Source organism: Gossypium hirsutum, chromosome A05 (genome assembly GCF_007990345.1).
Source record: "Gossypium hirsutum isolate 1008001.06 chromosome A05, Gossypium_hirsutum_v2.1, whole genome shotgun sequence".
Lineage (NCBI taxonomy): Eukaryota > Viridiplantae > Streptophyta > Magnoliopsida > Malvales > Malvaceae > Gossypium > Gossypium hirsutum.
In genome coordinates this window covers 25,222,984-25,235,366 of record NC_053428.1, presented here as the reverse complement: position 1 = coordinate 25,235,366, position 12,383 = coordinate 25,222,984, and the positions used below count along the sequence as shown (strand labels likewise).

General features: G+C 32.0%; 1 protein-coding gene across 3 annotated transcripts; it reads right to left on the bottom strand.

Moving 5' to 3' along the window:
- Nucleotides 1-4,749: 4,749 nt before the first annotated feature.
- Nucleotides 4,750-9,173, bottom strand: LOC107957709 (F-box protein SKP2A). Of its 3 annotated transcripts, XM_041114100.1 has the most exons (6): nt 8,985-9,173; nt 8,821-8,890; nt 7,875-8,207; nt 5,953-6,301; nt 5,723-5,864; nt 4,750-5,267 (listed from the first exon to the last, which is right to left on the bottom strand). In XM_041114100.1, exons 3-6 carry the CDS (start codon nt 8,129-8,131, stop codon nt 4,897-4,899), a joined length of 1,119 nt encoding a protein of 372 aa, XP_040970034.1. In that variant the 5' UTR covers nt 8,132-8,207; nt 8,821-8,890; nt 8,985-9,173; the 3' UTR covers nt 4,750-4,896. The 3 variants fall into 3 exon arrangements, with proteins under 3 accessions (XP_040970034.1, XP_016748757.1, XP_040970035.1); XM_016893268.2 differs by having other exon boundaries at nt 8,821-9,113; XM_041114101.1 differs by lacking the exon at nt 8,985-9,173 and having other exon boundaries at nt 5,207-5,328; nt 8,821-8,970.
- Between the last annotated feature and the right edge of the window lie 3,210 nt (nt 9,174-12,383).

The window sequence follows — 12,383 nt, the reverse complement described above, 5'->3', positions numbered from 1 at the left end:
GATTTATTTCTAAAACCAAGATAATAAAATATCTTTTAAATAAGCATTTTTCATCCACGTATCGGGAATTTGAGACATTGTGTCCTAACTTACTGGATATGATTCTCTTTCTCGAATAATGTGAAATATTCCCTTTTTCCTGAAAATTTTCAACGTTTCAATACAAGGATCGTATTTTTAAATTCTTTTCGAGTTTTTAATTTTCGACACCAAGACATTAAGTAATCAACCAGGTACCAATTTTGGGCGTATCGAGGGTGCTAACCCTTCCTCGTGCGTAACCGACTCCCGAACCCGTTTTTCTGAATTTCGCAGACCAAAATCGTTGTTTTAATAAAAATTAAATTGTTTATTAAAAACAACCACTTTTCGAGGTGACCCGATCACACCTCATCAAAAAAAGATTGGTGGCGACTCCCGTTTTCATTCTTTTTTCAAAATCCAAGTCGACCCCGTTTTCATTCAAAAAATGGTACCAACATATTTCAAAGTAGACCAACTCGAGGATTGTCTTACTTATTGTATTTTGGTTTGAATTTTGTGAAATCTAAGGGGAATTGGTGAGTTGAAGCATGAAGGGAATTTCGGAGAAAGAGACCAAAGCGTTTTGACTGTTCACTAAAAGACTTGGTAAGTTACACTACAACGGCGTGTTTTTCCGGGGGAAGGACATAGCTCACACTTCCTATATTTGCTATAAATGTTAGCGATCCATTATTATAGAATATTTAAAAAACAATTTAATATTCTTAACAATTATATAATATTAAATTAATTTTTTTCTCTCTCCTTATATTATTAAATTGTTATGGCTTAAATGATTGCAACCTATATCGAATACCCAAATTAAAAAAAAAAATTGTGATGATATTGATATTAAAAATGTTTCAATATTTAATATCTTATCAGCATTTACATACTATTAATTAATTATTTTATGAAACAATATTTAATAACTAACAATATAAAATTTGATTTAAAAAGTAATATAAAGTTGAAATAAAAAATATTAAAATAATTTAAATAGAGTACATCAAATCATATATAATATATTTTAACGATATTGTTGAGTGTAGAGCACAATTACATAGAAGGCATCGACACGTAAAAAAAAAAATTATTTAAATCGTCCAGATTGAATAAAAAATCTGTTATTATTAAATCAATCTATGAAAGAGGTATATCAATACGTAATTTAAAAATAATTGGAAAATGTTAAAAAGGAAAATAGTAATTATAAGTATTACTACATAAAAATGAATATGCTACAAAATTAACTTTTTGGGCTGCAAGATAATAAAAAAAATTGTTGCCAAATTTATTTTAATTTAGTGGATTGATCTTTGTGTTTAATAGACTGTAGTAATTAAAAACAGTTGGATAAAGATTTAAAAATTAGAGGACCAATAATGAAATAAAGAGAAAGCAAAAGAAAACCAAAAAAACAGAGGGTTAAAAGTGATCTAATTAAACTTTTCTTAATTTTAATTTCAGGCTTTTTTTTTATTGTAGATAATTGTGATGAGAATAATAATAATTGGTGTATTAAAGTGGAGAAAATTAAATAGTAAAGTTGAATAAATTGGTCTTTAATATCAAACTTTTTGAAATTTATTATATTGAGAATATTCTTAACCAAACCACAAGAAAATATTTATAAAAGAATAAGTCAAAATGTAACATTAATTTTCATCGATTGAATTTTGAGGGACGTTTCTTTTTAAATATCTCCCTCTCTCCAACTAAAAACTTCATTGAAAAGAAAATTGTAGAAAAATAGAAGAGCATGGATAGAGTGCAAGAAGTGATGCAATTTGTAGGGTTCTTTGGCATATTCAAACAATCCTACAAAATCATATCATCATGGAGAGAACTCTTCGCCAAGATCACTTTAGCTTTAATCCTTCCTTATCCTTCATTTACCTTGTTCATTTAGAAGTTTCAAGTCTATTCTCAAGGAATATTATCCTCAACAAATTACAACTGAATCATTCACCACCGGGCACTGCAAAATTCGAGAAACTATCTAATCTTGTCTCCCATGAAACAGTTTACCTTTGGCTTTTCAACGCAGCCTACTTCACGTTTACTTTCATCCTTTCCTTCTTTCAGTTGCTGCAGTTGTTTATACCACCGCCTGCATATATACAGCTCGGGAACTCACCTTCAACCAAGTCATAAGCGTTGTTCCCAAAGTTTGGAAGCGGCTGCTCGTCACGTTCCTGTGTATTTTCGTTGCCACGTTTGTCTATTTCCTTGTATTTTTCCTTGTCCTGGTTGCTTGTGGTGCAGTTTCCCTTGTCTTGATTAGTTGCGGAATTCCTGTGGGACAAATACAAATCATGGGTGTTGCAGTGTTCGTCATTTTAATCATTTTGTTCAGTGTGGGGTTCTTGTATTTGATCACGATCTGGCACTTGGCTAGCATTGTCACTGTTTTAGAAGAGGTATATGGGTTCGCAGCCATGGTGAAGAGCAAGAACCTGATCAAAGGAAAGATATGGTTGGCGATATCCATAATCTTTATCCTCAATCTGGCGGGGGGATTGAACGTCATCGCATTCCAGAGGCTGGTTGTGGTAGGAGCCAGCATGGGCATGGCTTAACAGGTTTGTTTTTGCAATCATTTGTTTATTGTTGCTTTCCACGATGAGTCTTTTCAGATTAGTCATCGAGACAGTGATTTACTTCGTCTGCAAATCTTACCATCATGAAAACATCGACAAAACTCCCTTGTCGGATCACCTAGAAGTTTACCTGCAGGGAGAATATGCTCCTTTGAAGGCCAAGGATGTTCAGCTTTTTCATGTTTGATTGACTTGAAAGTCAATCGATATAAAAATTATGTAATGTATTTTTTTCATAGTGTAATGTATTCAAAGTCAATCCATACAAAAATAATGGAAAGCTTTTTGTAGCTGAAACGGTGCTTTGTATCTCATCTGTGAAACTAGATTCGGATTTTTAACTTTATTTTCTTTACTTATATTATTTATTCCTATGTGGTACATGTATGTTTAGGTTGTAACTGACTTTCTTCTCTAGCCTCAGTCCTTACAACAATACATGTACGACGTGGAATGCATATAAACTATAATATTAAATAAATTAATCATTTTACACCCTCAAAAAAATAAATTATTATAATCTGTTATCAATGTTTTATTTGGTTCAGGCTGGTTCATGCTAAGTGAGGCATGAATGGCTTAAAAACAAAACCCACATAACGATTAGTCTAACTCGATCTAAATCCCAACATACCATACAAGGTATGTTCTTGGTTGATATTACTTGTTGATCATACATGTTGCACCCGATTAACTTCTGTTTATGCTGTGACGGTTAGGGTGACATTATGTATATGCAGTTGATAATTAATTTCAGCTTCTAGTGTTTAAGAATGATGGTGGAATCAACTTCGAACTTAAAACATGCAGAGTTTCTATATGGATTCCAAGTCCATGCATACAGTGTTATGATTGTATGGACTTATACTGAATCCTGGATAACAAAAGGAATGCTAACCTGATGACTAATAGTTGCATATAATCATATTTACAACTTCGTTTTAAGTTGTTTGTAGCTTGATCTAAACCTTGATTCTTAATAACAACAAATAATAACTCCTATCTTTACTTTGAGCATTCAAATAACATAATTTTTTTCTAACCTTTTGTTTGTCAGACAACCATGCTTGATCCAATAATAGTCTTTGGACGTGAATTCTTTGAGGACTGTTTAGTGCACCTTGTTGCTGCATCAATAGCTTCTTCAGACCTAGCCACTGAGATAGACAATCCTCAAAAAACTGCACGATAAGCCGAAAGCAAGTGTGGCTCCCCCACTTAACATTAATTCCTGAAATTTCCATCTTGTGGAAATGGATGGTCAGTCCTTATCAAACATCAAACTAATAACAGTACGTTAGGTTGTTTTAAGTTTGTTTCAACATATTTTCTGTAATTCATAACAGCACTTTTCATTGTGCAATCCTGAATGGAGGCTGTTCAGAAAGAAGAAAAGATGGCAACATCATTGAAAGATTTTCTTGTCAAAATATGTCCGAAGTAATAAAGATGGATTCTTACGTAGTACAGAATCCGAAGCCAGACCACTGTTTGATTCCCCTAAATTGAACCCAAAGACAAAAAGAAATTCAGAGACGAAAGGAATAATACACTCAACAAAGAACTTCTCAATAGTTCGGAATTTGTTCCTTTCATGATTAGAAAGGTATGGTTTTGCGATGATACCTGTCAAATGTCAAAGTCTTCTGAATGCACATCATTGTAGCCGCCCCCCCCCCTCTTCCCCCCTCTCTTTTTTTAGAGCCATTAGCCATTTCGGAATAGTGGGTTTGGGGTATTGTCCTCCCCACAAGATTCTATGAACTACGCCAAAGGTTAAATTTATTAGGCCAAGTACCAAGTGCATGAGCTCTTACATATTTTCATTCAAAATTTTTAATTTTTTTTATCAATCTCATTTTCATTTCCTTGGTTTTCCTTCAATTTCCTGTCGTTAAACAATAATATCCATCAAAATTATGGCAACATCCGCTGCTGCAACAAGCTTTTAGAAGTACTCAGAATTGACCGAGATTGCTACTATCAGGATTAAAATCCGGCTCATATGTTCTCATTACCACTCACATGACTCCTTAAATTGTAAAGTCATACTTGTGAATAAAGATTGACCAAAGTAATGGAAGAAAACCAGACCCAAATATAAAGTGCATAGAATCCATGCTGTCCGACAAGATGATAAATATATATTTCAAAACAACCCTACGTACAGGAGATCTAGTCTTTTCTCTCTCTCTCTCTCTCTCTCTCTCTTTGGCCTAAGCCTTTGGATAATTACATTTACTTACGATATCAACATTGAAATCCCCCTTCAATGAGCAGTATGGGGAATAGTGTTGAGTGTCCGATGAGCTTGGACCGCACAAGCACAATGCACTGATGTTAAGCTCAAGCAGCCACTCATGACAAGGGTATGCCTTCCGGAGCAAGTGTGAAGGGCTGGAAACGTATCGCATAATGTCTGTACGGCTGAAGGAGTCAGTGCAGTACACTGGCTTATATTCAGACTTCTAAGACCTTCCTCATCATATCTACCCTTCATGGACTGCCACAACGAAGGCTTGTTATTCACTCGGCTGTGAGCCAGCGAGTACATCGCCCTGTCTGTGATATTTCGACAATAGTACAGATCGAGTGACCTTAAATGGAGGCACTTATCTGCCAACGCAATGACACTATCATCTACAACAAGATTTTTAGAGCTTATCAGTCTTCATCTTCAAAACAAGCCATACTTTAGTTCCTAAATCAACAAATAATGTTTCAATCTGATACTGCTATGAGGGGAAGACAGACAAAATCATCTCTAGGAAAAGCGAAAGGCAAGACAAATTCAACTCGATAAAAAGTATGAATAATTTTAAAATTGAGTATATATGCTAGCATTGGGACAAGGTGCTGCATATTCACTATATTAGACTGCTGCTACCGTCGCCAACACATAGAAGACTATTCCCTGAAGAAACATGCAAGGTAAAGATACATATCTATATAATACAAAATAGATATAAATCTGGCTAGAGAATCAGAAACCAAAGCAATATGTTGAATTATAAACACACATACATACACACACATACGTATACATATACATATACATATACATATACCAACTAAGCACCGAATCCAAGGAATACCTGTTATGCGAACACAGCCGCACAAGTCCAGGCATTTGAGATCAGGGCATCCATAAGCTAGACTCATCACTCCTATATCACCAACATTATCACACCATCCCAGATTTAAAGATTGCAACCTTTTGCAGTTTCGTCCAATAGCCTGTGCATATAATCAATTAAAGCAACTCGTTTTTAATCAGCAAAAATAACTATTCAGCAAAAATAACTATTCAGACTACTGTTCACACCTGCAACGCACGGTCAGTTGCAGCTTTAACACATCCACAGAGATTTAATATTTTTAGTTTTTGACAAAAGTTAGTCAAATATTCAAGAGCTCCATCACTGAAAGATGTGCAGCCACTGATATTAAGCTTCGTAATGTTAGGACAACCACGGGCCAATGCATACAAAGAGTGATCACTAAGCTTGAAACTTTTACTTAGGTCCAGCTCCTGTATATCATGACAAAAGTTTGCAATAGCCTCAACAGCATTGTCCTCAAGCTGCGGATTCTCTTGACGCAGTATTAGAGTTTGCAATCTGGTGAATTTAGGAGCAAGAGATAGAACCAAGTTGTTCATGTTCTTTTTGCACCTGATGCAAGATTTCACACAAACCAATTATATGACAAGTAGGATATTGAGGAAAAAAGGTACAAAGGACAAATGATCAGATGTTTGCCCAAATACGAGCAAAAGAATAAATTAGAAGATAAAATAAGGAAATGGACCGCATGTCACTCATTGCTAAAACAGTATTAATTGGGCAAAAAAATTAATATTTAACTAGTTACATACAGGAGAGAAAGCAAGAAGTAAAAGCATGACAAACACAAAAAAATGCAAATGCAGCTAAGAAGAATATGAAAAACTTTTGTGGCCAACAAGCTAGAATTAAGATATCCGAAGATCCTCCTTCTAAACCAAGCCTAATAGTATTAAGATTATATGTTTTTCATGTTATGTAATAAATATCAGGTGGAGCACTAAAAACTGTCATAACCATGATTAATGGTAAATTAGGACAATTGATCAACCCAAGCTGGAGTTAGGTTTCTGCTCATGGCCCACATAAGTTTATGCTATCCATTTAGAAACAGAGATGTTAGGCATTACTAGTTCGGAGTATCTGATAAAATCAACCAGACAATATCTTCAATATTAATAAAAACATAGTATGACCAATATATTATTGATAATCTTGTATCCTTAATGAAGCTTCCATAAAATAAAATAAAAAGCCAAGACAAATAAATAAACAAACTGCCAAAAGGTATGATACTTCATGCTATGAAGGTTTAAATTGACCAGGATAGACCACTCGGGGGGTTCCAGCATTCCAAATGGTGCAAGTTTGCTGGCTTATCATAATTCAAACACAAAGTGAGCAGTGCAAATAGAAAAGGCTCGAATCAGAAGCAAACTAAAAATGGAAATTAAAGAGATTAACTAAACAAATTCTTGAGGAGGAAGATTGAAAAGCCTTAAAAGGCACTTAAAATAGAGACTGATGCAACAGTTGGTTCATTTTGATAACTAGCACTGTGAATCGATCCAGTATATTGAGTACTTTGGGAGAATGGTTTGGACTCTTGTTGCCTATCAGTCTGAGAAACTAGCAATAAGAAAATTCACAATTCCTCAAGTTGGGGTTGAAGTATATGAACAGTATCTAGAATTGATACTATGCAAAAAGAGCAACAATATTGTCACCATGGACATAGCATTAAGAAAAAGTTCTGGATTAAAGCCTTATTATCTGATGAGTATAGGCTGCAATTTGATCAAAACTACTAAAAGGTTTTTACCTTAGAGCTAGAAATAAACAATCATAGAACAGAAAATCAGCTTTATGTTAATTCCAAGATCCAGTTTTCACAAACAACAAAAACCTATTTATTATCTAAGTCTTACCCCTAAAACTGTTTTACAGGAAAAATAATGTGTTTGCTTGCGCCAGTACTCGTCAGTTACATCAAAAGGAGATACTATTACTTAGTAGTTCTAATCTTATAACTATTTGAGATATAATAATAGCTAACCTGCACAAAAAGCATGACATAAACATCAAACAATGGTTGAAATGGGGAAAAAAAGGAAAAATAAAAGCACAACTGCACAAGTGTTGGTACGTTTATATAAGAGTAAATAGTGAAAAGAGCATATACCATGAGAGACTGAGTTGTGTGAGGCCGAAGCAAATAGCATCCCTCCACCCACAACAAACACCGGAAGCAACAATAGCAGTCCGATCATCGACAAGAGACACAATTCTCAACAGCAGCTCCATTGGAATATCTTTCCAGTCGGTGATCACCGCTCCCTCCATCCTAACTCGCACGCCACTATTTCCAGCAGCAACCATCAGCAGCTTCTCAAAGCTCGAGTTCAACTCTTCACTTCCCACCTTTGCTTTGCTTATCATTTAACTCTTTTCTCTACCACCGCCTTACACAAACTTATATTTTTATGTTCTGGAGTAGACAATTATTCCTTTATGCCTATAACCAAAAAACAGACCTTAAATTCAGTGACCAAAGCCAAATAAAACGACAAGTGTATAGAAAGGCAACAAACTCTATGTGCCAAAACCTTAGAAAAACTGCAGAAAACAGAGGACCCTAAAAACAATCAAATTCCTAAAAAAAAAAAAATCTTTTGGATATTCTAAGTACCTTGAACCAAACTAAAAAATTTACCTTCCTTTTAGCTTTAACTCGTCAAGGGACATATCAAAACAGGTTGTTCATAAGAAAAACAAAAACAAACCTTTTTGGGGTATAAGAAAGACCGATTTCAACAAACTGGATATTAGAGTGATAGCCATAAAAAGAAATACAGAAATGATCGGCGAAAACGAAAAAGGAAACTAAAGCCATGACTTTTATTTGACTAAATATTTGTAGCTAAAAGTAACAACTTTATATAAGTTCAGAAATTTGTGGTTTTTCAACTAAAAGATTTAAAAATGAATCAGCTTGAAAACATGCAGCTCAAGTTTAAGCAACAAAAAAGAAATGGATGAAACAAAAATTAAAACAACAGTAACTTCCAACAGAAAAAAAAATAAAAAGAAGGGATGAAAATTATGGAAAGCTCAGAATATAATCATACCTTTCTCTGGGTTTTCTTCGTTTTCTTTGCTTTGTTCTATTACAAATTCGTTTGGGTGTTTTTCTGTGTTCTTAGAAAGAAAAACAGAGAAGCAAGCAAAGACAAAAGAAGGGGGGATTATTAAGACATAAAACAGAGATTAAAAAAAAAAAAGAGAAACGTACGGGAAGAGAATTAGGGGATACGTGGCAGCAATCCATCCGTGACAACGTAATAGGTCCAATAGATTTTCATGATTAAACTTTACTTAATTATTATTACAAATTAATAGTAACAAAAGGAATCATAACAAAAGCTCTCCTCTTTTCTTTTTTTTTTTTTGGATTTTATAAAGGGGAAAAAGTAAGAAAAGAAATCAGATTATTTTTGTTTCCAAAAAAATGTATAAATAAAAAGGAGGGATTGAGGTTAATGTAGAAAGTTCGGTTTGTTTTGTTTAAAACAGAAGCCGCACTGGAAAGCAATATAAAAGAATAAAGATGTCGCATTAAATGAAGGCGGGAAACGTAGAAAAAGAAAATAAATTGAAATAAAAATAAAAATAAATAAAAGCTCATTTAATTCATTATTTTAAAATTGACATCATTATAGAATTAAATAAACATTTTTGGTAGTTTAGCTTTGGTTGGCTGGTGAGTATTGGAGTAAAATACTTGGGCATAAATGTTAACCTTTAAAATCTTTTGTATTATTATTAATCAGTAAGATTAACCGTGGAGTAACATGGTGGTTTGTTTGGAAGATGAACATAGTAGTGCATGAGGGACGTATAATTTTTTTTTATAGTTTTATTAATTTTTTTATATTTTTACAATATTTATACTTTTTTTATATCCTAATATCAATTTTATATATTTTTTTATTTTTATGAAAATAATATTAGATTAAACTAAAAGATATCACGTGTCATAATTTCATCAGTTCGTTAATTTATTTTAACGATCAACATGGTTAATGATAAAAATCATTAACAAAAGAATTTAATTAATTATTTTAATTAATGATAAAGGCTAAATGGAATGCAAATTTAATACAATGGTTTAATTGATTTTTTTTAAAGATTTTTTTAATATATAAACCTATATGTAAAATCCTCATGGTTCAATCACTATACATTTGAATTTTTAAGTGATATTTTTTTATTATTTTGTTTAAGGTTTAAACTTTCATACTTGAGTTTTTTTTTCCTAACATAGTAAGTGTGGTTTTTTTTTTACATTGATAAAAGTTATACATTTTAATATGTAAATGTAACAATGTTAATTTTTTAGTGTTCAATTTAAATTTTAGAATTAATTTATTAAAACTCCATAATTAAAAAAATATTATTATTAGCAATTAATTTTTATTAAATCAACTTTAAACTTGAAATTTTGTTATTTTTTTAGGTTTTAAAGTTTATGATATAAAAATAATTGTTAATATTATTAATTAAGTATGATTTTTCATTAAATAACCCTAACGCCAAAATTAAACAATAAAGTATTAATATCATTACATTTAGATATCAAAATAAAGGGTGAAGTAGCTGTATCTCAAGTAGGATCTAAGAAAGCCCCTGAATCCTCTTTGGTCAACTGGAAAGCAGATTAGTGAATTACACCTCAAGGTGCATTCCGTTTGCTCTTTGGATGCAACTGTATCCAGAGTTGGGTTAAATTCAAAACAAATTCTCATATTTTATTTTTTACTAATAAAACATATTAAAAAGACACCAACGTAAGAAGAAGAAAATATTAATACTAGCTTAAGCTAATTATAAGCCCATTTTTTCATGATTTTACTTTCATAGTGTTTCATATAAAGAAAATAATTTCTAATTTTACATGAGGGGTTAAATTAGGAATGGATTCAGGGGAAGCGGGATGGTGGTTCTCTTAAAATTTTCAGATTTTTAATTTTATATATAAATTATCATGTATTTTAGATTTGGTGTCTACATTGTATAACATTCACCCATTTAGTCAAATTATATTTTATATAATTCGCTTCCTCTTCAATTGCATTTCATATAAGTCAAGTATTTATCATATTCTTGATTGAATTATTATTTTTGTGCTAACTCTTTTTGTGTCTACTATAACAATCAAACAATAATTTCAACCATGAAAATTGTGAAGACAATACTTCACAACAGAATGGAGGATAATTTTTTTCAACTTATTTGGTGGCATACATCAAAAAAAGAGATAGCTTTAGAATTTTTAACAAATTCTATTATTGATGAGTTCGATCTTATGAAAAAACGAATGATGCAATTTAGAATGACTAGTATTGAGAAATAGGATTAAAGCCACGTTTTTTTAAATTTAATTTTTGGAATTATAATAATATTTATGAAATTTTTAGTATAATATTAGTTATTCTTTTTTGCATATTGGAAATAAATATTTAATTTTATATAGTTTGATTTTTTTAAATTTTTTTAAAAATTAATTTGTTAATTTTTTAATAAAATTATTAAATGGATTTGTTTAATAAAAAAATATCGGAGAAGAATTAATATTTTGCCCATCATTGATACGTACCTGCGTTAAATGGTATACAGACGTGGAGAAAAGCAAATGCATTCTGGAACTTTCTTTTCTATCACTTGCTCAGTTTTTCTTAGCTGGTTTATTTGTTTTTATATCGTATAAATGCCATTGCCATGTAATCGTCCACCAAAATAATAAAAAGTTGGTATTTTGTTTTCTCTAAAGCTGATCAACTATTTTTTTTTACCTCAGCCTCCCCTACCATCACCGCTCTTGTCTTTTGAATTTGACGCTGAAGCTTGTCTGGTTCATTATCCTGGTGGATAGAGAGGCACATAGAGAGATAGAGGAACTTGATTGTGCACTTTCACATCACGAGATTCCCATTCTAATTCAAGTAAGGGTTTATGAAAGACGTGACAGCTTAGTCAACTTTTAACCTGCGATTGGAAGATGTAGTAGAGGGATTTGATAATGAGATTTTATGTCAAGATGAGACTTGGATATCCATTTCGTAAAACATTGGGTCTTTTATTTGGCGTAAATAGAGGAGTCCCCATGCTGTGAAATATAATCAAAGATGTAAAGAAATTACAGAGAATTTTTTGATGCCGATCGGGTGATAGAAAACTTAAAAGCAACGTTTTGAGTTCGAGACATGATTGAATTAGTTTTAGGGATAGATAATTTTTTTCATCTCAATTTATATTTTAGTAATTTATATTTAAATATTACGTTTTAGTCATTATCTTATCATGTTGTAATATTTTAGTCACTAAGCCATTAATTATTGTTACTAGTATAACGGTAAGCTAACGTGGCACGTTAAATCATCGTTTCAAACAAAAATTTTAGGTTAAATTATATAATTAGACCCCATATTTTTTCATTTTAAGCAATTTTTTTATTCTTTTAACTTTCCTCTTTTTTTTTCCTTTTTTTTTATTCTCTTATACTTCTCCCTCTGTTTTCCTCTTTCTCCATCTCTTTTAACGTAATTTTTTATATTTTCCATTTGTTAAATTTTGTTTATGCTTATAGACAGTTTATTCAATTGTGTGTTCGGCCGCCCCATGGAGGACGTCT

Excerpts from the sequence above, each read along its gene's own strand:
- LOC107957709 (XM_041114100.1), bottom strand. The coding sequence starts at position 8,131 with ATGATAAGCAAAGCAAAGGTGGGAAGTGAAGAGTTGAACTCGAGCTTT. Across the intron at positions 6,302-7,874 it reads ACACAACTCAGTCTCTCATG|GTGCAAAAAGAACATGAACA; the intron begins GTATATGCTCTT and ends ATCTTGCATCAG. Across the intron at positions 5,268-5,722 it reads CGGCTGTGTTCGCATAACAG|ATGATAGTGTCATTGCGTTG; the intron begins GTATTCCTTGGA and ends ATCTTGTTGTAG.